A 23,631-nucleotide genomic window follows, 5' to 3' on the forward strand; every position below is an offset into this window, starting at 1 on the left:
AATCTTAAGTAGATATATTAATTAACCATGTGTTGCATATGGGTTATAGTCTTGCTGCTCTGTAAAGAACAATGCTCATCCCAGGTTCTTCTTTTACTAATTTGTTACATTTATTAGTATGTTTAAAAATAAATATGACATCGTTATATAAAGTAGATACGGAGATGACCTAAACTTACATATACAATGCAAACTCTATTGGTCACGTGTTTATATATTAGTTGGGAAACATTTGTTTAACAACCTAAACGATCCAAGTCATCATTTTGAGTTAGTCCGGTTGCATTGTGTCTTGGAATTTAGAGCGTTCATTTCGTATTGTTTATATAAACAGATCCCTGAATTATATGTAACCAAAAATATTATTTGATTACTCATTTGAAATTATAAAAATAAATAATTCCAGGAGCTATTACAGAAGTACATACCTCACATGCAACGTGAAGAAACAAGTGCAGAGATTAGCAAAAGATCCAAACGTTGTTGTAACAACCTACGAAGGTGTTCATAACCATGCATCCTTGTGAGAAGCTCATGGAGACTCTTAGTCCTCTCCTTAGGCAACTTCAGTTCCTCTCAAGAGTTTCTGATCTGTGATTTGAATGTTAACTAGTGGTGTAATTATCAAATTATGCTTTAATCGCACTATTGAGCCCTCATCTCCCAAGAGATCAAAATGTATAGAACAAATTTGAGATCATATATAGCTGTTTATGTTTATTCCGATGATTTGTGTCTAATTGTCTCCTTGTTGTGAATTGATTGTTTAGTTTTAGCCTTTTAGGTGAACGATCATATTTAGACATTTAAATTTAGAAAATGTTTGGCGTCATTGTGTGAATGTCAAAACATTTTTTTTTTTTGTGTTTGACAGGGCCGATCTGACCAAAACATTTCCCGCTAAAACTATAAAAGTGAACGGTCAAGTAAAAGCTGTTAAAAGTAATACACATGTTTCATTTATACCGGTCCAACTATGTAATTTAAGAGCTACATCTTTAACAAATGATATCATTTGCTAAATCACTATGACATTACCGCAAGTCCAATAGATAGAAGAAGTAAGGCTACTTTTGTGACATTAACAAGTCTTCCACAAACCCATTTTTTAGTTACGTTTATTGACTCCAAAAACATATGGTCTATTCTTCTATAGCGATGTAAAGTTAGGAGCCAATCGGTTGAGGATTCTTCCGTAAGTCTGGTAGGTATATTGAGTATTTGAGTTTGATATCTTCTCTATCTTCCTCTGATTTGTTTGGTTGGTTAACAGAAACAGAGGCTACTTTTGTGGTACTATACCTTCTTTTAGTTCTTTCTATCAGATGAATAGTAGATTCCAAAGATAGAGAGTCAAATTAAAGAATCTTATCAAACGAAGAACACTGTTTTCACTGACTAACAAGTAAATATGTAGTAGGTAAACATCGACATAAGGACCTATACGAAGGTGATCACAATCATCCTCTTGAGAAGCTCATGGGGACTTTTAGTTCTCTCCTTAGGCAACTTCAGTTTCTAGCTAGCCAGAGTTTCTGATATGTACATTAAATGTTATTTAGTGGTGATATACTTAATTGTTTAATCACTCCATTGAACCCCATGCATCTCCCAAAAGAGATAAATGTATAGAACAAATCTGAGATCATAGATGCTTTATGTTTATTGAGATGACTAAATTTGTGCTTTGACTTCAATTACAAATATATCAGAACATGCATGAAACATGTATGAGGGAGAAAAGTATAGTGTGAGAAACATTTAGATCGGTTTGATTTGGTGACAATCCGGTTTATTTTCTAAGACGGTTATGAGAAACAGAGTAAAATTTAAAATTGAAGAAACAACTAAACATATAATTGAGACTCAATCTATAAGAATAAAAGACTCAAACTACAACTCATTAACGAATAATAAAAGTGATCCGGTCTTAACCAAATCTAAATATAGGATTCAAGTCGAATAAACTTTTTCCTATCGAACTATATAACCAGCCACCTTAGACTCAAGGTTTTAACTCCGGAGTCTAAGAAGATTTAGAAGGATCAAAGATCTGACCAACAAACAAAGGGGTTCCTGTTTTGTCTTCTTTTATCATAAAAAGAAAAGGATGATCAGCAACAAAATCTATCCTCTTCACAAAAGCACATCCAAAGATTCCAACAACAGCAGTTGCAGTAGCAGCTTCAGCACCTTCTTCATCAATCTCAACACAAGCTTTCTGGTACAGTTCCACCCTATCCAATCCTAATATATTGAAAGTCTTTAAAGCCGAGAATCCGAATTCGATCTTAAACTTTGGGATTCTGAATTCACCAACATCAACCTTTTGACTCGGGATATGGCTATCCAAGAAACCAAGACTTGATGCCATTCTCTCCACAAGATCATCCAAACCATCTTTCTCATCAGGGAGATAGAAGTACATAGAGAAACTTCCACTAGTATCACCAAGGCCTTGTCGAAATGGGAGCTTAAGGACCTTGAAACCATCATAAGCCTTTATGTATTGGTTCTTATGGCTGCTCAAGAAAGGCACAGAAACTGATGTCCCATCGAGAAGGTGAAAGTCTTGGTCTTTCGTCATCGATTTGTGGAATTTATCTTCCCAAGCTCCCTTGAAGTACAAAGCGTTTCCATAAATCCAGATGGTGTCGTCTGGAACAGATCCATGAGGAAGAAGATCTTTAATGAAACCATTGGTGTAATGTAAAGCCCATGCATTCACCTCCATACGCAACTCTTCAGCCTTAAAAACAAAACCAAAAAACAAATTTATCATTAAAAACCAAAAGCTATATCAATACTAGACTAGTATCATAATAAGTAAAAAACAGAGCAAACAGGGGATTATAGTTTATAAAGTACCTTTGATTTGAAATCCACTGAAGCCAAAACAGCTTTAAAAAAGTTGTAGAAGAGATTATTCGTAGATGGATCTATATATAATGATTGGTCGATCCAAGCGCCATTTACCACTTTGACCGTTGGGCCGCCTATATGACTACCGTCAGCGAAGACGAAGGTAGCAATGACGCTGAAGACAGAGTTGAGCTCATCGATGGAAGAAGATCTGAGGAAGGAGAGGATTTTATCGGCGATCACAGAACTGCCGGGACCAGAAGCCATCATGGTGAACGCTGCGTTGATTGAAGCCGGCGAGAAAACGCTGTTAGAGCGTTTGGCTACAGTAGAGAAGAGATGCCATGAAAGGAACATGGCGACTTCGTTTTGCTTCTTCATAGCTTCTCTCACGTCCATGGCTGACTTTGATCTTGCTGCGAAAGAGATAAAGAGAGATATGCAACTCCGTGACGATCGGTGTTAATGATGACTCAAAAGTCATAACTTACGTGTGTATTTATAGTAGAAGTTTCAACTTCACAATGACGCTACTCTTTGAAAGCTTCAATATTACGCTACTTAAAAAACAAAAAAATAGAACAAAACAACGCTACATTTTTTTTAATATATTTTGTCTAAATGTCGTCAAAATAACGCTACATTGCTTCTTTTTTTTTCTGTCGTATTAGTTATGAAAAATAGAAATATACACTCAAATAATTATAATTATAATTAAACCATTAACACAAATTATAAGTTTTTATGGCTATTTTAGGATATTTTCCTCAATTATTAATCGAAAGAATCAAACCCAACGAACATAATGGAATGGAAATATCTATTAAAGTTTACTAACAGAGCTAGCTAGAACCAACTCAATTTCGGTTTTTAACTGAACTATAGTTTCACAGAACCTGTGAACTTTGCCAACAAAAACTCAGTTAACCAATCCACCATTCGACCAAACCATAGCGCGGTTAATAATCAATCATCTGAGTCCGAATTAGACTAATTTCGAAGGGTCGAAGAGCTGACCAACGAACAAAACGGTCCCTGTTTTGTCTTCTCGAATAAGGAAAAGAAATGGATGATCAGCCACAAAATCTATCTCAGGAGCACAACAACCTTCATCCTCCATATCAGCAGTTGCGGCCGCAGCTTCAGCACCTTCTTCATCAATCTCGACACAAGCTTTATGGTACATTGACATTGAACGCAGTCCCAGACCCAGTACATTCAAAACACGATTAACAGCAAAACCAAATTTGATCTTAAACTTTGGAATTCTAAATTCCCTAAGCTCATCTCTGTAACTCGGAATGTGACTATCCAAGAATCCAGGCGTAGATGCCATTTTCTCCAAGAGATCATCCAATCCATCTTTCTTGTCCGGAAGATAGAAATACATTGAGAATTCACGTTTGTTATCATTACTGCCTCGCCGGTAAGGGAGCCTGAGGACCTTGAAACCGTCATAGGCTCTTACGTATTGATCCGCATAGCTGGTCATGAATGGCACAGAGACAGATGTGCCATTGACAAGGTGAAAGTCTTTGTCTTTTGTATAGGACTTTTCAAATGGTCTTTCCCAAGCTCCTTTGAAATACAATGCGTTTGCGTAAATCTTTTCAGTTTCTTCTGTAACGGATCTAGGTGGAAGAAGATCCATGATGAGATTATTGGTGTGATGCTCAACCCATGAGTTCACCTCTATACGCACTTCTTCAGCCTTCAAAAAGAAACCAATTCATTAATCACCAAAAAGCTATATCAGAAATTTCATTATTACAACTATTCAAAAATAATTTTCTACATTCAAATTTGTCAATCGCAATTTTGTAACACAGCCTCATCATATACATATTTTTTATTTTTTGGAAGACAGCCTTCATAATTTGTAGTTGAGGTTTTGAAGCAATACGAAACAAGAACTATTCGCTCCCAATATGACTCGTTTTGTATGTTTTCTTTCAATTCAAACAGCTCTTCCAATATGAATCATACGTTGAGTAGGAAAATCAAATCAGGTAATGTCTGTGAAACCCTAGCTTTTTTTAATTATGTGAAACCCTAGTTTTTTTCTAATTATGTGAAACCCTAGCTAGTTATTTTATATATATCTATCAAACCCTAGATTTTTTTTTTTTTTTTTTTTTTTTTCTGAAAAAATTTACCTTTGATCGGAAATCTACTGGAGCATAAACAGCTTTGAAGAAGTTCTCGAATAGATCTTTGTACTTGCGATTATTAACCGGAAGGGATTTATCAATCCAGAGGCCATTCGCCGACGTTATCTTTGGGCCTCCACGCGCGCTGCTGTCAGCGTAGACGACGGAGGAAAGTTTTCGAAAGACGGTTTTGAGTTCATCGATTAAAGAAGCTCTGAGGAAGGAGAGGACTTCATCGGCGACTAAATCACCTCCGGGACCAGCGGCGTGCATGGTGATCGCAGTGTTTATGGACGCGGGAGAGAAGATGACGTTAGAGTCTTTGGGTGGGAAAGATAAGACGTGCCCGGAAAGCATCATCGCGACGTCTGCTTGCTTCTTCATAGCTTCTCTTACATTCATGTTTTGATCTGTAACGACAAAGAAAGAGGACTCGAAGAGGTCAGACTTGTAAAACAGTAAAAGGGTGGATTTGCTTAAATATTGAACAGTTTGGTTTTATTTAGGTAATTGAAATTATTAATAAAATGTAGATTTCCTTTTAATAAGTTGAATGAAGGAATCGGGAATAATTTAATTTGGATAGATCCCTTATTTATTCTTCTTCTTTTTTTATTTTTTTTTTTTTTCAAATGGGAAGGTAAAATTAAAAAAAAAAATTCAATGAGAGTAATTTTAAAGTTGAAACAAATTTATTGTATAAAGAAAAAAGAAGAAAAAGTAAATACTCTTCTTATTTTCTTTTCAAATGGGAAAGTACAAAAACCAAAATTCAAAGAATTTAAGTGAACTATATATAGTTTCAAACGAGGAAAGGGAAGTTTCACTTAGAAAAAGAGAGCTGAAACGATGGATCGGCAGCAAAGGGAAGTTTCACTTCAGGCAGAAGCTCAGGAGTTGACAATTGCAAGTAAGTTTTAAGTTTTAACATAAAATTTCTAGGAGGTTGAGAGAGATGATTGTGTGTGTCTGTGTTCTCTGAATGTTGTTTAACATGGCAGGGGAGATTAGGGTAGAATTATATTGAATTAGATCCCTAAACAACTTTTATTTACACTGGCAAAGAGATTAGGGTAGAATTATATTAAATTTAGATTCCTAAACAACTTGTATTTGCATATATACAATTGTAGCTGAAGCTGAAGCATCTGAAGAAGCGATGGATTCAAAGCCTGTCACCATCTCGCAACTGTTGGGAACTTACGTGCGCCGGCATCATGAGTATATGGACCTCAGAATTAAACAGCTTAATTGTGAAGAGGTTCCTGCTGAGGAGAAAGAGAAAGGGACGATGGCCATGGAGAAAATGAGAGTAACTGTGAATGAGACCGTAAGAGGATTTTTAGAAGATTATAAAGACGACAAGAAGAAAGTTGAGACTATGGAAAAGATAAAGGATGGGATAAGGAAGATGGACAAACTTATCGAAGATGCTGCTAAGATCTTGATGTACTTGATCTAACCTTTTTATTATTGGCTTGATTCATGTCAATTGCTCTGTTCCAACTATCTTTTCAGGGATTTTGTTTGTTTATAAGACTTGCTCAATAAGAAGAAGAGAGATCTTTACAAGCTTATTATTATCAATCAATAACAAAGAACCTGTGAACTTTGTCAAAGCCATTAACCAAACCTCACTTGACTAATCTACCTTGTTAATAATCATCTGAGTCGGAATTAGGTTAGGAACAAGATTCCGAAGGGTCGAAGAGCTGACCAACGAACAGAACAGTCCCAGTATTGTCTTCTCGAATAAGGAAAAGAAATGGATGATCAGCCACAAAATCTATCTTCTTAGGAGGCTCCATACCAAGAGCGCAACCTACTAGCACATCAGTTGCAGCCGCAGCTACAGCACCTTCTTCATCGATCTCGACACAAGCTTTATGGTACATTAACATTGAATACATTCCCAGTCGATTCAAAACATTTGTAACAGAAAAACCGAATTCGATCTTAAACTTTGGAATTCTAAATTTATCAAGTTCATCTCTGTAACTTGGGATGTGACTGTCCAAGAATCCAGGTGTAGATGTCATTTTCTCCAAGAGATCATCCAATCCATCTTTCTTGTCAGGGAGATAGAAATACATTGAGAAATTACATTTGGTACCAGTACCACCACTGCCTTGTCGGTAAGGGAGTCTGAGGACCTTGAAACCGTCATAAGCTCTTACGTATTGGTCTTCATAGCTGGTCATAAATGGGACAGAAACTGATGTGCCATTGACAAGGTGGAAGTCATAGTCTCTTGTATCGTACTTTTCAAATGGTCTTTTCCAAGCTCCCTTGAAATACAAGGCATTTGCGTAAATCATGTCAGTTAGGCTTGTCACTGAATCAGGACGAAGAAGATCCTTGATGAGATTATTGGTGTGATGTTCAACCCATGAATTCACCTCTTTACGCACTTCTTCAGCCTTCAGAAAAACCAAACTCATTCATCACCAAATTAACGAGCTATATATATGTTAGCAATTTCATTTTTGACTCTATAGATCGATCAAATATACATTTCTAGATTCAATTTTGTCAAATATATATTTGACTAATTTTGAATATGAAGACTGACTCATAATTCGTAATTAGGGTTTGAATTTGAGTCGTTTTGTATGTTCTTTAGTTCAAACAGTTCAACAAAATCAAAAGAGGGACTGAAGTAAAAGATTACCTTGGATCGGAAATCTACAGGAACGTAAAGAGCCTTGAAGAAGTTCTCGAAGAGATCCTTGTACTTGGGATCAACACGAAGTGACTTATCTATCCAGAGGCCATTCATGGACTTGATCTTTGGGCCGCCACTAGCGCTACTGTCGGCGTAGACGAAGGAGGATAGTTCGTGGAAGATGTTTTTGAGCTCATCGATTGAAGAAGATCTGAGGAAGGAAAGGATTTCAACGGCGGCTGAATCACCTCCGGGACCAGCGGCGTGCATGGTGATCGCAGAGTTTATGGACGCCGGAGAGAAGATGACGTTTGAGTCTTTTGGTGCGGAAGATAAAACTTGTCCGGAAAGGATCATTGCGACGTCGGTTTGCTTCTTCATAGCTTCTCTTACATCCATGTTTTTGATCTGTAACGAAAGAGAAAGGCGTGGATGAGCCTTTAGTATTGAACAGTTTTTTATTTTTATGAAATTGTTATTAGAAATGTAGAATTCTTTTTTAATTAGCCGAATGAAGGAATCAAGAATGGTTTAATTTGGAAGGTTTTTTTTATTTATTTTCTTCTTATTTTTGGTTTTTCCAGATGGGAAAGTGAAACAAACAAAATTCAATGAGAGTAATTGGATTCTAATTTTATATAGGATTTTGATGATTTCAAAATGAGAGTAATGATTTATTGAATTCATTAACAATTGTAGATCTTTTGTATTAGTTGAATAACACAAAATTTTTATTGACTTTATAAAAATCTGAATCCAATAATTCCAAATTTGTTAAGATTTTAAATGATTTTTACAAATCACAAACTAATAACACTAAATTTTAACAACAAATTCTGCATAAAATTTAAATTATTTAAAACTCAATTTAAGTCACAAACCAAATAACATCCCCTAATTTTAAAGTTGAAACAATTTTATTTATTCTTTCTTAATTATTTGAATGAAGGAAATTGTTATCGAACATGTAGATTTCTTTCTTAAATTAGTTGAATGAAGGAATCGGGAATGGTTTAATTTGGATACATTTCTTATTTTTGATACAGCCATTGAAAAAAAAGAGCAATTCTTCATTAAAAAAAAAGTTAAAACAAAATTAATTATTTTATTATATAAAGATAAAAATAGTTAATATTCTTCTTATTCTCTTTTCAAATGGGAAAGTAAAAACAAAAAAATCAAAGAAATTAACTGAAACTATAGTTTCACGGAAACTGTGGACTTTGCCGCCAAAGCTTCAGTTGTTTTAATCTACCATTCCACCAAACCATAACGCGGTTAATAAAATCATCTGTGTCCGGATTAGATTCCTAATGAGATTCAGAAGGTTCGAAGAGCTGACCGACGAACAAAACTGTCCCAGTTATGTCTTCTCTAATAAGGAAGAGAAATGGATGATCAGCCACAAAATCTATCCTCTTAGGAGGCTCGCTATTAAGAGCATAACCTTCTACTCCAAGAGCAGTTGCCGCAGCAGCTTCAGCACCTTCTTCATCAATCTCGACACAAGCTTTATGGTACATTGACATTGAATACAGTCCTAGCTAGTCGATTCAAAACGCTTTTAACAGAAAACCCGAATTCAATCTTAAACTTTGGGATTCTGAATTTACCAACTTTAACTTTGTAACTTGGAATGTGACTATACAAGAATCCAGGTGTAGATGCCATTTTATCCAAGAGATCACCCAATCCATCTTTCTTGTCCGGAAGATAGAAATACATTGAGAATTTGTGATTGGTATCATCACTGCCTCGTTGGTAAGGGAGCCTGAGGACCTTGAAACCGTCATAAGCTCTTACGTGTTGGTCCTTATAGCTGGTCATGAATGGGACAGAGACCGATGTGCCATTCACAAGGTGAAAGTTTTTGTTTTTTGTATTGCACTTTCTGAATGGTCTTTTCCAAGCACCCTTGAAATACAATGCGTTTGCGTAAATCTTGTCGGTTTCGCTGGTAACGGATCCAGGTGGAAGAAGATTCTTGATGAGATTATTGGTGTGATATGCAGCCCATGAGTTCACCTCCATACGCACTTCTTCAGCCTTCAAAAAAGAAAAATAAAGAAAAAATTATCACCAAAAAGCTATATTAACAATTACGAATTATCTGGTATCCAATTTGACTCGTTGTGTATGCGCTTCATGTAGAAAGAAACATTAAATTAGGTTTCTGCTAAACCCTAATTATATTTCTACGCAACCCTAGTTTTTTTTTTTTTTTTTTTTTCCTGATTAAAGAGAGATTGAAGTGGAAAATTAATTACCTTTGATCGGAAACCTACAGGAGCGTAAAGAGCCTTGAAGACGTTCATAAAGAGATCCTTGTACTTGGGATCAACAGGAAGTGATTTATCTATCCAGAGGCCATTCACGGACTTGATCTTTGGACCGCCACTAGCGCTGCTGTTGGCAATGGAGGATAGTTCGCGGAAGACGGTTTTGAGCTCATCGACTGAAGAAGATCCGAAGAAGGAGAGGATTTTATCGGCGGCTGAATCACCTCCGGGACCAGCGACTTGCATAATGATCGCAGCGTTTATTGATGCCGGTGAGAAGATGACATTAGGTTTGGAGTCGGACGCAAAAGATAAGACGTGCCTCGCAAGGACCATCGCGACGTCGTTTTGCTTCTTCATAGCTTTTTTCACATCCATGTTTGATTTACAAAAAAGAGAGAGAGAAAGATGACATCCATGTGCTTTATATAGTCAAGGGTTTGATTAGGGAATTTAAGATTACTATTTTTACAAAGAAAAATTTGGGGATATTTGTATATACGCAAAAAAAAACGAAGTAAATGTGCCTTCTCACATGGAAAACTAAATATTCAATGTGAAAGTAAATTTAGTCGAAACAAATTATTTTATTTTCTCATATAAAGTTGAACATACGACATAATAGACCCCGAAATTAACCGACTCATATATATTAACTCTTGAAAAATTCTTGGGTTCATCCCTAGGGGTGAACCACTCTTATTCACCCTCTCTTAATTAACCAATCAAAATACAACAAACTGTCATGTCATATCATATTTATAAAATAAATCAAAATTAAAATAAAAAGACAAAACAAGTTAAGGAAACCAATTCTGTAGATTTTTTATTAAGGAAATGATGTTGGTTTAGGTTTATAAAATAACGATTAGAGTTTAGATTTTATAATTAAACGAAATCATATGACGGTTTGGGTTTACAAAATAGTGGTTAGAGTTTAGTTTTTACAATTAAACAAAATTATATGTCGTTTTGGGTTTACAAAAGAGTGGATAGAGTTTAGGGTATAGATTTTATAATTAAATGAAATTATATGTCGGTTTGGGTGTACAAAAGAGTGGTTAGAGTTTAGGGTTTAGATTTTACAATTAAACGAAATTATATGTCGGTTTGGGTTTACAAAAGAATGGTTAGGGTTTAGATTTTAAAATTAAGAAAAATTATATGTCGGTTTGGGTTTACAAAAGAGTGGTTAGGGTTTAGATTTTAAAATTAAGCAAAATTATATGTCGGTTTGGGTTTACAAAAGAGTGGTTAGGGTTTAGATTTTAAAATTAAGCAAAATTATATGTCGGTTTGGATTTATAAAATAGTGGTTAGGGTTTAGATTTTAAAATTAAGCAAAATTATATGTCGGTTTGGGTTTACAAAAGAGTGGTTAGGGTTTATATTTTAAAATTAAGCAAAATTATATGTCGGTTTGAGTTTATAAAATAGTGGTTAGGGTTTATATTTTAATTTCGGTTTATAAAAAGAGTGATTTGGGTTTAGATGTTATAATTTAAAACTATAATATAATGTTTAGAATTAATAATTTTAAAATTAATTGATATACAAAATTTGTTTCCTTAATCAATAATTTGTTTCCTTAAGTAAAAGGGGGTGAATAAGAAAGGTTCACCGGGGTGAATCCAAGAATTGTCCTTTAACTCTTGGACTCGTCCAACTTGTCAACAATAGCTTTCGAATGGGCTAATTTCGTAGTTAGGGTGTAACAGCAGGCTTCAGAGTCGATGTCTCTTTCAATGCCTTCTGAGTGACTCTTTCGCTTCAGAGTCCTGCCTTTCGAGTTTGAAGTTTGCAGGAGTGGTATTATGTTCACGCTGGTAGTCCTCCCACCTAAGCTCCTCATGGTTTTTTTCTATGTATGCAGGAGTGTCTGATGCATCAAAAGCACCTCCAGTGTCAGAGCTACCAAAGGCTGAATCGACGATTTGACCAGCGAACAAAACTGTTCCGGTTTTGTCTTCTCTAATCAAGAAAAAAAATGGATGATCGGCCACAAAATTTATCGGAGGAGGAGGCATATAAGCGCTGCAGCCAGCAAGGCCAATTAGTGCAGTAGCAGCTGCAGCTTCCGTACCTTCTTCATCGATCTCAATGAAAGCTTTTTGGTATAGTGACACATTAAGGGCAAAGTCATTGAAAGCCCTTGAAGCTTCAAACCCGAATTCAATCTTAAACTTTGGTATTCTGAATTCACCAACACTAACTCTCCAACTCGGAATGTGACTGTCCAAGAAACCATCAGTAGATGCCATTTTCTCCACAAGGTTATCGAGTCCATCTTTCTCGTCCAGGAGATAGATACACATTGAGAATTGGCGGCTTGTATCATTATTTCCTTGTCGGTATGGCAGTCTAAGGACTTTGAAACCGTTGTAAGCCTCTATATATTGTCTTTTATAGCTTTGCATGAAAGGCACATGTACTTGTTTGCCATCAACAAGGTGAAAAGGTTTGTGTTTCGTCATTGATTTGTCGAATTTGTCTTTCCAAGCTCCTTTGAAGTACAAGGCGTTTCCATAGATCCAGAGGGTTTCGCTTGTAACGGATCTAGGAGGAAGAAGATCTTTGATGAGACCATTGGTGTGACGTAAAGCCCAAGAATTCAACTCCTTACGCACTTCTTCAAACTTCAAAACAACAACAACCATAGTTACAAAACCACAACCAAACCGAACCAAAGTATCGAAAACATTGAGTAAGATATGTAGTTTCTCTAAGTACAGTTTCACACAAGCTCTTGACCTAATCTAATCAAAGCAAATTTAAAACCTAAGATATACTATATTTTTGCAGAAAAACTTAGAGGAATCAGAAACTAACCTTGGATTGGAAATCAACTAGAGCAAACTCAGCTTTGAAGAAATTCTCAAAGAGATCCTTCGACGCGGGACTACACGGACGTGATTGCTCTATCCACACTCCATTAGCCGACGCGATTTTTGGCCCACCTCTTTTGCTTCCGTCGACAAGGATGTGCGAAACGATTTTACGGAAGGTGGCGTTGAGTTCGTCGGTGGACGAAGACCTAAGAAAGGAGAGGATGCAGGATCTTAGTGTTTCATTGTCGGAGGTAGCAGCGGCCATGGCGAGAACGGCGTTGATAGATGCCGGTGAGAAGACGAGGTTAGAATTTTTGGGTTCGGCAGAAATTACTTTCTGCGCAAGGAACAGAGCAACGTCGTTTTGCTTCTTCATCGCTTCTTGTAAATCCATCTTTTGCTTTTCCTTCGTCTTTGAGAGAGGGTTATGCTATTTATGTTCTGAGCATAAATATATATATATATATATATAGAAAATATAAGATAAATCGTATACTTACGAGAACAAAAATGTAAAACAAACATATTGATTTATTAGATTTGTAAAATTAAACTTTCTGTCTTATATTTACTTTTACGATAAATCATAACTAGGATCTTGGGTTTTTTTATATTGAATTTTTTATTTAAATAAGTATATGATTTATATACTTATTTAAATAATTATTTTTTTATAAATAAAAATTAAGTGAAGTTTCTAAAGTATTATCATTCATAACAAATATTATATTGATTATGTGTCAATTTGTTTTAGTAATATTATTAAATTGATCAATATATCCAATACATAGATTTTAATTAAAATTTAATATTGGTTTCTAATATAGCATCTCTCCACTTTTAAAAATCTTTTACTATTTACAGATTTTCTTTTGTCAGTTGTTACTTATATATATTTAAATCATTTGTTACTTATAGTATATATCTCATATATTGATAGTATTATAATTAAAAGAAATTATTAGGATTTCTATTAAAGTACTTTATTTTGAGATAATTGGATTAGATGAATTAAGATAAGGGTTACCACATAAAACTAACTAACTATGGTTTTTGTTATTATAATTAATACCTTCAATTTTTCTCATATATTAATTTTTTTTTATGTTATTCTAAACTTTATATTTGAAAAAAAACTGTATATATTAGGGGTGATTCAACCTGACATTTTAAGTGATTTGTGTAAAATTTACAAATCCTATGTTATTCAATCATGGATTTTAAAAAGTCTCGTGAAATCCACTGTTATTGAACTGATGATTTAAAAATCTACTTTAAAATCCATTGTTATTCAAAACAGTTTGTGGATTTGGATTTTAATAAGTTTTAGGGATTCTGGAAGATTTGTGAGGATTTGTTTAGTTAAAAATACAGGAATCCAAATCTCATGATTTTAGGTGGGATTTTAAAGAATTTCCCCATAAATCATATCAACTTCCCTAAAATCTATCAAAATTCCAAATTTACTAAATCCCATAAAATCTTTCAAAATCATGATGTCAATACATCCTCTAAATTTTGGAATCACATCATATTCTGAAAAAAAATCATAAATTTATTAAGTAAATGTATTATATATAATAATAATTTAAATATAAGATCAAATAAAGGCGAAAGGAGAATCACATATTTATGTTTGCTGAGCACATCACATGGTAACAAAGCTAAATCACCATAACATTTTTCGTTGGCTTTCGAATAGCTCAGAACATTCACCATAACATCCTTCTAACAAGATGTAACAGTAGCAGAGTTTCAAGCAACAATGATAATTCTAGAGTTGTTGTGTAATTATCAAAAGAATGAAGAATGAAGAGGTTCCCATGAAAAAAATAATAGCATATCAAAAATTCATTGGATGTTTGTTAATTTCTCATGCATTATGCGCTCTTATGTTGGCAAGAGTAGTTCTTATAGCTTTTAGTGGCTTAGCGATGATTTAACCACAACATCACTAATAATATAGTTAGGTTTCAATCCAATGAACATTTTCCTAAACCCAACAAATCAATTTTTGGTTAAAACTGATGAATGTATATAATTTAGCGAATCATAAGTTCAGAAAGAAAACCTGAAAACGACAGAGAAATTAACCAAATTTATAGACCAAACTCTAGTCCGATTAATGAAAGCCGGGTCCTAAGCAGAAGAAGATTTGGAAGGATCGAATATTTGACCACCGAACAAAACAGTACCGGTTGTGTCTTCTCTAATCAAGAAAAGAAATGGATGATCTGCCACAAAATCTATCTTCTGTACCCTCCCGCCACCACCAATAGGTTTACGTAGAGCAGTAGCAGCTGCGGCTTCAGTACCTTCTTCATCCACCTCAATCAAAGCTTTATGGTGCAATGATACATTAAGGTTAAAGTCATCGACGAAAACCGTTGAAGCTTCAAACCCGAATTCAGTCTTAAACTTTGGTATTCTGAATTCACCAAGTTTAACGCTTTCACTCGGAATGTGACTATCCAAGAATCCAGGAGTAGATGTCATTCTCTCCAAAAGATTATCAAATTCACCTTTTTTGTCCGGGAGATAGATATACATTGAGAAATAGCGGTTGGTACCATCATCACCTGGTAGATAAGGAAGCTTGAGAACCTTGAAATCATCATAATCCTCAACGCATTGCTGCTTAGAGCTTGTCATGAATGGCACAGACACTGAGGTTCCACTGAGAAGGTGAAAAGGTTTGTGTTGCGTCATTGACTTATCGAATTTGTTTTGCCAAACTCCTTTGAAGTACAATGCGTTGCCGTAAATCTGAGCGGTCTCGTTTGTAACGGATCCAGGAGGAAGAAGATCTTTGATGAGACCATTGGTGTGATGTAAAGCCCACGAATTCACCTCCTCACGTACTTCAGCAGACTTCAAAACAACAACAACAACAACAACAAACATAATAACAAAACCACAACCAAACAAAACCGAACTAAAGATCGAAAACATTGAATAAGATATAAATGTAGTTTCACACATGCCAGCTCATTGACCTAGCTAATCTAATCAAAGCAAATTCGAAATTGAAAAGAGAGAAATCAGAAACCAACCTTGGATATGAAATCAACTTTGGCGAAAGCAGCCTTGAAAAAGTTATCAAAGAGATCTTTCGACTCGGGGCTACACGAGATTGATTTCTCTATCCACACTCCATTAACCGACGAAATCTTTGGCCCACCTCCTTTGCTTCCATCCAAAAGGACGAGAGAAGCGATTTCGCTGAAGACGGAGTTGAGCTCGTCGGTGGAAGAAGACCTAAGAAAGGAAACGATGGAGGACCTTAATGTTTCCTCTTCGCAGGTAGCAGCGACCATGGTGAGTACGGCCTTAATAGATGTCGGAGAGAAGACGAAGTTACAGTTTTTGGCTACGGCAGAAATTACTTTCCCCGCAAGGAACAGAGCAACGTCGTTTTGCTTATTCATCGCTTTCTGCACATCCAATATCTTCCTTTTCTTCGCCACTCCGACAGAGGGCTCTGCAATTTCTAAACTGCTTAATTTCGGCCTCACCATCTTTTAAATGTTTTCTTGTGTCTCTGTGGGTGTGTACTGTGGGTATATATAGAAGACTAAGAAGAGATAAGAACTAGGGTTTGGTGCACCGTCCTATTAGGAAATAAACAAAATTTGTCAATATATGGGCCAACAAATATGTTCAAGAGAAGCCCATCGTTGCACCGCTTAAGGACGAAGAAGTGATTAGGTTAATTAACAAGGACACGTGTAGTATAAGCAGCCGAAAGTTTACCTCCACCGACTCTGAGCTTACGATTCCGAAACGAAATCGAACGATAGAGATACTTTTGTTTTTCACCGATCTACAAAACAAAACAAATGGATGTCGTACAGATTTATTCAACTCAACAGTTTACCGAATCACTATAAATTTGGCTAAACAAAAAATGCTTTGGATGTTAAGCTTCCAAAGAAGCAGAAGACTCTGCGTCAAAAGAGTCTCTCAAAACAAAGCTGTTCTCAAACGGACCAACAAACTGTGATCTAAATTATTATTTTGACCTATTTGTTCAAAAGCAAGTGTGATATTGCAAGTCATGATCTTTGCTTTGTCTACTCATACTCTTGCAAGTCATCTTCATTTGCACTTTCAAAAGAATGCCAATTAGTCAACTATGATGCGAGTCTAATTAAGTAAAATATTATTTACATGTTTATTTTAATATAGACATTAGTATATACATATATCATAATAATAAAAAGTCCAGTTTATTAATCAAAGAATTCGATGTAGTAGTATATGATAGAAGAAGGAAAAGTTCAATGAGACATCATCTAATATATGATATATCTTTTCAGAAAGAAAAAATAAAACCTCGCTTAATTATAAATCCTTCTCCTAAGTGAATTTAGAAACCCGTATGGACCTCCATAAATAAACGAAATAATGCAGCAACAATCATCAGAACACAGAGACAAGAGAGAGTTTTTGTACGTAGTCATTGCCTAATCAGTGAATCATATCAACCTTCGGTATTATACGATATGGATAGCATCATCTCGACGAAATTTAATCTTAGCTATATATCTAAGACGCAGACCGTGAGTTCCAGAATTTCAGGATCCTTCTCAATTAGTATCCGAAAAGTTGAGCGGACTCTTGTCCGGAGTCCTAACGGTCGTGAATGTCTGGCTTACCAAAAACTCTTAGCGGAGAGAAAAGAAGCAGCAATAGATATCCCATATATTTTCCTTGCTAGTGAAGAAATATGCAGAGGATATCTCGCTATGGTGTTTACCAAGGCAAAGTCCACGTGCCGGTGGACTCGACAGTGCATCGTTCCAAAAATCAGCAGAGACGCGGTTAGTATGAGCCGCCGCCTTGGAGAAACAGGGGAAAGAGGCTTTTTGCTTGAAGCTGAAGTTGAAATTGCTAAGGAAACATGGCTGGATAACTGGTTAAGCGCCAATGATTATGACTCTCAAGGTCGTCTAATACCAATGGAACAAGACTGCACAATCTGTCTGGAAGAGTTATCATTAGAAGGTGGTCAAAAGAAGATCATGAAATTGTGTTGTTCCCACAACTTTCACACGGATTGTATTCGGACGTGGCTGCAGCGCAAGCACTCGTGCCCAACTTGTCGTGACGATGTCCAGAATCCCCGACCGCAAAAAAAGATGAAACATATGATATTATTCGCTGAAAATTAATAGACAAAACAAAAGGAGGTTTTAGTCGATAGTTTCCATCAGAACTTGGTCTCTGAAATGAACGTTGCTTTCTCCCGAGTCCCCGACCCAACAACGCATTTGTGCTTTAAGCCACAATTGTAATCTAAAGGCCACATGTAATTAACACATTTTATTATGGTGGTTTAAGCAAATTTCCTAAATCTTGATGGCTCATCTAAAGAGACCGATACTTTCCTACCTTAATATTCATTAGACTAGTCTTTCCTTCTTTTACCTATGTTTAGTATTTCACTATTTCTTTTATAACTTTAATGTTATTCAATTTAATTTCATTCAGTTGACTTTTTTCAATATTTTTTGTGTTATTTCTTACTAGAATTTGTCCCGTGCATACGCACGAATTATTATTTGTGATCACATAATATATAACTACTTATTAATTTGTAATAAGTAATATTTTTTAAAAATTTTTACAATATAATTTATTGGTTGAATATTAGCAAACTTTTATGTTAAAAGTAAATGTAGTTTTAATTTATAACTTTAGGCTTATAATCAACTCAAAATTGAAAAAGTTAAAAATACTCTTTATAATATATATATTAAATAAAGGGTTAAATAAATTCATTTTTCATGCAAGTTAAAATGAGAAATTGAATTTGGCAATATTGTTGAGACAAATAAGAAAAGAAAGGACCCAACAACTAATATGCTTAGTCTTCCAATTTTCCATCATCTTTTTTTAGTAGGCAACAACACACACACATAAGCTCATATTATTTTAATTTCTGAATAAGGTTTGGGTAGAGATTACATTCAGAAATTCAATTGAATAAAAGGATTCAATTCATAGATTCAATTAAAACTCTTTTCTGCCTCAAGCGGCCAAAGAAATTAAACGAGAACAGTAAAAAAAAAAAATCTGAAGTCTTAAAAGAAGACTAAAGAGCAAATGATTCTTCTAATTTATTTTTGTTAACAAACTCAGCTTTCGATTCTTTCTTAGTCTTTCTCTCTTTTCTTCTTCCTCTAGAGTTGAAGTTCTCTTTCATGATTTCATCTTCCTCCCTTGCGATTCTTGCAGTACATTTAAACATTTCCACATGAATCGTTAAGGAATATCAAACAAACAAATACATGAAGATCAGAATACTCATGTACCTTCGTCTCTCTTCTTTTTGGATATCTTCAAACCCTACTTCCATGTTTATGTCATCATCTTCGTACCTAGAAAAACGCTTGCTGGGTCTGAAATGGAAACACAAAACCCATATAAGTATCATGAGACATATTAATAATGGATTTTGATTTTTGAAAGTAGGAAGAGCAGTACTTACAACAACTGTCTAAGCATGTTGAACGCTTCTTCATCCTCTGACCTTATTGCAGCCTCTTCGTCTTCAGCATCATGATCTATAACGCGTGAGGGAGGTCTCTTGGGCGCTGGTTTACTCATCATTTGTACATATTACTTGAAAAATTAGTGCCCTGCTAGAGAAAATACATAAGAGAGAGATGTGAAAGATCATGATCATGATCATGATAATGGTACCTGATGTTTCGAGTTCGGCACAAATTGTTTTGGTATCATTCGGGATGTGGCGATGTAACGGGAAACTTTTCTCTGTTCTACTACCTGTTGCCTCATGGGTGTTTGACGGTTTGTCGAGGAACCTGGTCTTTGGCTTCCTGAGGGACACATCCCTTTGTTTAGATTAGAGAATTTAGATTAGAGAACTTGGTCTTTGGCTTCCTGATCTTCCATTCTCTTTTTTAAAGAATTTAGATTAGAGAGATGAGTAAAATCCAGAGGTATGTTGCAGCTGAAACAATAGAAATCAGAATTAATATGCATAGAAGAAAAAAGTAATGGATATGAACAAAAGATAAAGAACTTACCTCCATCAGAATTGTTGTTTTGAAAGGAATTTAGCTTTGTGAAGTTGAAAGAGGTTTTGGAAGGGAAGATTGGGGCATAATTTTATGATTATAAAAGAGATTTTAAGGTGTCTTTTTCTGCCTTTAGAGAATGTTGAAGAACATTTATATAGAAGATGGAAATTGTTGTAACCACCTTGAACGTGGATCTGTTAGTGGGAGAGTGAAATTAGGAATGTTTTTTAGTTGCGTTTGTCAGTTCTGCTTTCGTGAAACAGAGGAGAGGAAGAGGAAGGTGAACGACAGAAAATCAAAGTGGACTTAGGGTTATTCCAAATATGTTTGATGGACTTAGGCTTATTCTAATTATGTTTGATGGGCTTCATATATTTTTATTTGACCCAAAAGTATAAACCAATAATCACTGTTACGTTTTCATTTTTTTTAACAAAATTATTTATCCCACGATCTTTCTACTTTTTCTGATTTCAAATTTGATAAACTATTTTTTTAATTAATTTTATTTCAAAATATCTGATGTGGCACAACCTTAGTGGACATGTGACTTGTGCTTTATAGGATAAATGATAGATTCTTTTCAACGAGGTTATTATCAGTTGTCTTGTTTAATCCAATTTTCTTATATATAATGATCTATCAACCATAACACAATAGTTTTTAAAAATTACTAGTTTGTTTCTTCAAAGTATTAAAATATATTTTCTATAATTTTTTACTAGTATTATATGTTTTGATATCTTATGTGCAAAGCTTTTGGATCCATCTCTTAAGTTTTCTTGTTATGTCTTCTTAGCCTTGAATCTGCAGTTTTTGAACCAGTTTTTGGTTTTTGAGAATTAAAAGAAAAGGAAGAAAATGCAAGTTTTGTTTAATTTCTTGACTCTTAAGTTTCCAAAAAAAGTCGGAGTAATTTTCACAAATATATTAAACTTTTGAAGAAATCATTAATTAAACAAAAATTCAACTTTTATGAAGCACTTAAAGACTTAAATACCAATTGGGAAGATCATTGACCAAACATATAAGTAACTTTTACGGGGCACTTAAAATAATAATACCAAACTTTTTATTGATCATAAATTAAAACCAACTGAAGAACGAATCAAACGATCCAGTCTGAACCAAATATTCTTAGACATTAATTATGTGAACAGTACCTAATCAGGTAAACGGACCTACCTAAACTAGAAAACCCTAAATCTCCTAGACTCAAAACCAATTTTCGGTTTCGAAATGTAAACTTAACCAAAAACTACCAGGACTTCTATCGACTTCGTTACCACTTTAACTAGAGATCAGATCAGAACCCGGTTAAACCTGATCTAAACCAGTTTAAGAAGATTTTTTTGAAGGATCAAAGATTTGACCAGCGAACAAAATAGTCCCGGTTTTGTCTTCTCTAATCAAGAAAAGAAATGGATGGTCAGCCACAAAATCTATCATAGTATAAATACGATAACTTATTTGCACAGCATAACAAGTAGCAGCAGCAGCAGTTGCACCTTCTTCATCGATCTCAACACAAGCTTTATGGTACATTGAAACATCTCCGGGAGCCTCAAACATGAAAGAGATGTTAAACTTTGGAATTCTGAAATCACTAACTTTGACTTTGTGCCTCGGAATGTGATTATCCACGAAACCAGGAGTAGATGACATTTTCTTCACGAGTTCATCCAATCCATCTTTCTTGTCGGGCAGATAGAAATACATTGAGAATTTACGATTGGTATCATCATGGCCTTGCCGGTATGGGAGCCTGACGACCTTGAAACCATTGTAAGCCGAAACGTATTGCTTCCCTCCGCTTCTCATAAATGGCACAGACACTGACGAACCATTGACAAGGTGAAACTCGTTTTCCATTGTACACGACTTCTGAAATTTCTTAGCCCAAGCTCCTTTGAAGTACAATGCATTGCCATAGATCTCCATGGTTTTATGTGTAACGGATCTTGGAGGAAGAAGATCTTTGATGAGACCATTGGTATGATCTGAAGCCCAAGAATTCACCTCCTTCCGCACTTGTTCAGCTTTCATAATATGTCAGTAACATTCAGTTAATTGCATAGATTCCAAAATTGTTACAATAGAGATTAAAATGGATTTAGGGTTTTGGGATTTATTATTTATAGAACAAAACTACCCTATGATTATGTAAAATCAGAAAACTGAGTAGGGGATACATTACCTTGAATCTGAAATCAACTGGAGCGTAAGTAGCCTTGAAAGATTTCTCCATCAGATCCTTTAACGAATGATCAAAGGGGAGTGTTTTCTCCACCCAAACGCCATTAATAGACGAGATTTTGGGGCCACCGCTCGCACTGCCGTCAGCAAAAACCACCGTAGCGATCTCGCTGAAGACAGCTTTAAGCTCGTCGGAGATAGAGCCGCAGCGGGCAGCCATCATTGTGTAGGCGGAGTTGATTGATGCCGGAGAAAAGATGAAGTTAGAGTTTCTTGCTTTTGAAGCTATTAGTTCACCCGTAAAGACCAAATCTTGTCGTTTTGCTTCTTTATTGCTTCTCGCAGATCAATCTTTGACGGAGAGGGACTTGGGATTACTTGTGTTTGCTTCGGTTCTGGATTAATCTTTAGGAGAGAAGGATCTGCGCTGTTTTTGACGATATGCTAAGTTTTTGTATATTTGTCCTTGAACCAAAGGTCATCTTTGGAATCATCCTTAAAACAAATGTCATCTTTGGAATCATCCCCGAAACAAATAAACTTCCTACTTCGAATTTTCCGTCGAGTTCTTATGAGCTATCATGTGTGTGCGCAGATGTATAAGTATAATATATTGAAGATAAAAGATAGAACTAGGGTTTTACGATTCTCGACCTGATCGATAATGTCTACTTTTGAAACGAAACAACGTGCCGTTTTCACCCAAGTGACGTGACAATATGATTTACATTTAAATGTTTTAATTTTTTACAAAACAACATGAAGTGTATGTGTATCACACCGAGAATATCTTTCTTTCTTTTTTTCACGGAGAATATCTTCTATTTCAGTTATTCATTTTAATCAACACAAGACACGAAACTGATATAAAAGTCAGATCGATATTTCAGAAAAACAAAAAAATCAAGAGAAAAGACATAAAATACCCCTTACCAAAGTTTGATATATAAGTCTATATGAGATTAGTCTTCAGCCTTATCCGATCCATCCTAAAGAGAAAAACTAACAAAACAATGAGATGGGTAAACCCTATCTTCTTGGGATGACGTTCTATTTTCCCATCAAAAGTATTACATCGTACTAGATGCATCCAAACTATGATCTCATTTTAGATATCCCCGAATCATAAAATATAATCCTATTTTTTATGAGGAAATATGACGTCGATCATATCAAACCGAACTAAACTATAGAACCCCATTTTTTATGGGGAAATATGACGTCGATCATATCAAACCGAACTAAACTATAGAACCCCAAATCTTGTAGACTCAAATTATTTTTTGGTTTTCAAATAATTAGAGCACGAAAACACGCGCCACCCAAAATTACTTTCTCGACGTAGGATAGAAGACGAAGTTATAGTTTCTGACTACGACAGATAATGCCTTCTCCGCAAAAAATAATGGGGCATTGAACCCCGAGAATATCTTTCTTTCTTTTTTTCACGGAGAATATCTTCTATTTCAGTTATTCATTTTAATCAACACAAGACACGAAACTGATATAAAAGTCAGATCGATATTTCAGAAAAACAAAAAAATCAAGAGAAAAGACATAAAATACCCCTTACCAAAGTTTGATATATAAGTCTATATGAGA

General features: G+C 35.1%; 8 protein-coding genes and 2 pseudogenes across 11 annotated transcripts; 2 read left to right on the plus strand and 8 right to left on the minus strand.

Annotated features, from left to right (window-relative positions):
• Positions 1 to 1,775: 1,775 nt before the first annotated feature.
• Positions 1,776 to 3,332, minus strand: LOC104704023 (serpin-Z1-like). Its single transcript, XM_010420138.2, has 2 exons — positions 2,869 to 3,332; positions 1,776 to 2,749 (listed from the first exon to the last, which is right to left on the minus strand). The coding sequence occupies exons 1-2, from the start codon at positions 3,259 to 3,261 to the stop codon at positions 2,027 to 2,029; spliced, it is 1,116 nt and encodes a 371-aa protein (XP_010418440.1). The 5' UTR covers positions 3,262 to 3,332; the 3' UTR covers positions 1,776 to 2,026.
• Positions 3,333 to 3,551: 219 nt separating this feature from the next.
• On the minus strand, positions 3,552 to 5,498 carry LOC104704024 (serpin-Z1-like). Its single transcript, XM_010420139.3, has 2 exons — positions 5,019 to 5,498; positions 3,552 to 4,573 (listed from the first exon to the last, which is right to left on the minus strand). The coding sequence occupies exons 1-2, from the start codon at positions 5,412 to 5,414 to the stop codon at positions 3,848 to 3,850; spliced, it is 1,122 nt and encodes a 373-aa protein (XP_010418441.1). The 5' UTR covers positions 5,415 to 5,498; the 3' UTR covers positions 3,552 to 3,847.
• A 280-nt stretch (positions 5,499 to 5,778) lies between these two features.
• LOC104704025 (uncharacterized) lies at positions 5,779 to 6,631 on the plus strand. The gene is made up of 2 exons (XM_010420140.3): positions 5,779 to 5,922; positions 6,146 to 6,631. The coding sequence occupies exons 1-2, from the start codon at positions 5,862 to 5,864 to the stop codon at positions 6,472 to 6,474; spliced, it is 390 nt and encodes a 129-aa protein (XP_010418442.1). The 5' UTR covers positions 5,779 to 5,861; the 3' UTR covers positions 6,475 to 6,631.
• LOC104704027 (serpin-Z1-like) lies at positions 6,533 to 8,284 on the minus strand. Its single transcript, XM_010420142.2, has 2 exons — positions 7,684 to 8,284; positions 6,533 to 7,432 (listed from the first exon to the last, which is right to left on the minus strand). Exons 1-2 carry the CDS (start codon positions 8,074 to 8,076, stop codon positions 6,695 to 6,697), a joined length of 1,131 nt encoding a protein of 376 aa, XP_010418444.1. The 5' UTR covers positions 8,077 to 8,284; the 3' UTR covers positions 6,533 to 6,694.
• A 703-nt stretch (positions 8,285 to 8,987) lies between these two features.
• On the minus strand, positions 8,988 to 10,358 carry LOC104705228 (serpin-Z1 pseudogene; annotated as a pseudogene).
• Positions 10,359 to 11,471: 1,113 nt separating this feature from the next.
• Positions 11,472 to 13,221, minus strand: LOC104705229 (serpin-Z2). The gene is made up of 2 exons (XM_019227219.2): positions 12,786 to 13,221; positions 11,472 to 12,592 (listed from the first exon to the last, which is right to left on the minus strand). The coding sequence occupies exons 1-2, from the start codon at positions 13,176 to 13,178 to the stop codon at positions 11,699 to 11,701; spliced, it is 1,287 nt and encodes a 428-aa protein (XP_019082764.2). The 5' UTR covers positions 13,179 to 13,221; the 3' UTR covers positions 11,472 to 11,698.
• A 1,574-nt stretch (positions 13,222 to 14,795) lies between these two features.
• Positions 14,796 to 16,395, minus strand: LOC104705230 (serpin-Z2-like). The gene is made up of 2 exons (XM_010421197.3): positions 15,838 to 16,395; positions 14,796 to 15,655 (listed from the first exon to the last, which is right to left on the minus strand). Exons 1-2 carry the CDS (start codon positions 16,300 to 16,302, stop codon positions 14,924 to 14,926), a joined length of 1,197 nt encoding a protein of 398 aa, XP_010419499.3. The 5' UTR covers positions 16,303 to 16,395; the 3' UTR covers positions 14,796 to 14,923.
• An 894-nt stretch (positions 16,396 to 17,289) lies between these two features.
• On the plus strand, positions 17,290 to 17,958 carry LOC147942011 (RING/U-box superfamily protein). Its single transcript, XM_087458716.1, has one exon. It carries the CDS (start codon positions 17,290 to 17,292, stop codon positions 17,956 to 17,958), a length of 669 nt encoding a protein of 222 aa, XP_087314842.1.
• A 742-nt stretch (positions 17,959 to 18,700) lies between these two features.
• On the minus strand, positions 18,701 to 20,078 carry LOC104704028 (uncharacterized). Of its 2 annotated transcripts, XR_015562865.1 has the most exons (5): positions 19,840 to 20,078; positions 19,493 to 19,763; positions 19,278 to 19,383; positions 19,102 to 19,188; positions 18,701 to 19,017 (listed from the first exon to the last, which is right to left on the minus strand). XR_015562865.1 is itself a non-coding variant. In XM_019227323.2 (3 exons), exons 1-3 carry the CDS (start codon positions 19,397 to 19,399, stop codon positions 18,882 to 18,884), a joined length of 345 nt encoding a protein of 114 aa, XP_019082868.1. In that variant the 5' UTR covers positions 19,400 to 19,442; the 3' UTR covers positions 18,701 to 18,881. The 2 variants fall into 2 exon arrangements, 1 of the variants encoding a protein (XP_019082868.1); XM_019227323.2 differs by lacking the exons at positions 19,493 to 19,763; positions 19,840 to 20,078 and having other exon boundaries at positions 19,278 to 19,442.
• A 1,016-nt stretch (positions 20,079 to 21,094) lies between these two features.
• Positions 21,095 to 22,602, minus strand: LOC104705231 (serpin-Z2 pseudogene; annotated as a pseudogene). 2 transcript variants are annotated; one of them, XR_015562706.1, is made up of 2 exons: positions 22,031 to 22,602; positions 21,095 to 21,872 (listed from the first exon to the last, which is right to left on the minus strand). The product of XR_015562706.1 is annotated as a serpin-Z2 pseudogene, transcript variant X2 (transcript). The 2 variants fall into 2 exon arrangements; XR_015562705.1 differs by lacking the exon at positions 22,031 to 22,602 and having other exon boundaries at positions 21,095 to 21,986.
• Between the last annotated feature and the right edge of the window lie 1,029 nt (positions 22,603 to 23,631).

The sequence above is a fragment of the Camelina sativa genome, chromosome 7 (genome assembly GCF_030686135.1).
Source record: "Camelina sativa cultivar CO46 ecotype springtype chromosome 7, ASM3068613v1".
Lineage (NCBI taxonomy): Eukaryota > Viridiplantae > Streptophyta > Magnoliopsida > Brassicales > Brassicaceae > Camelina > Camelina sativa.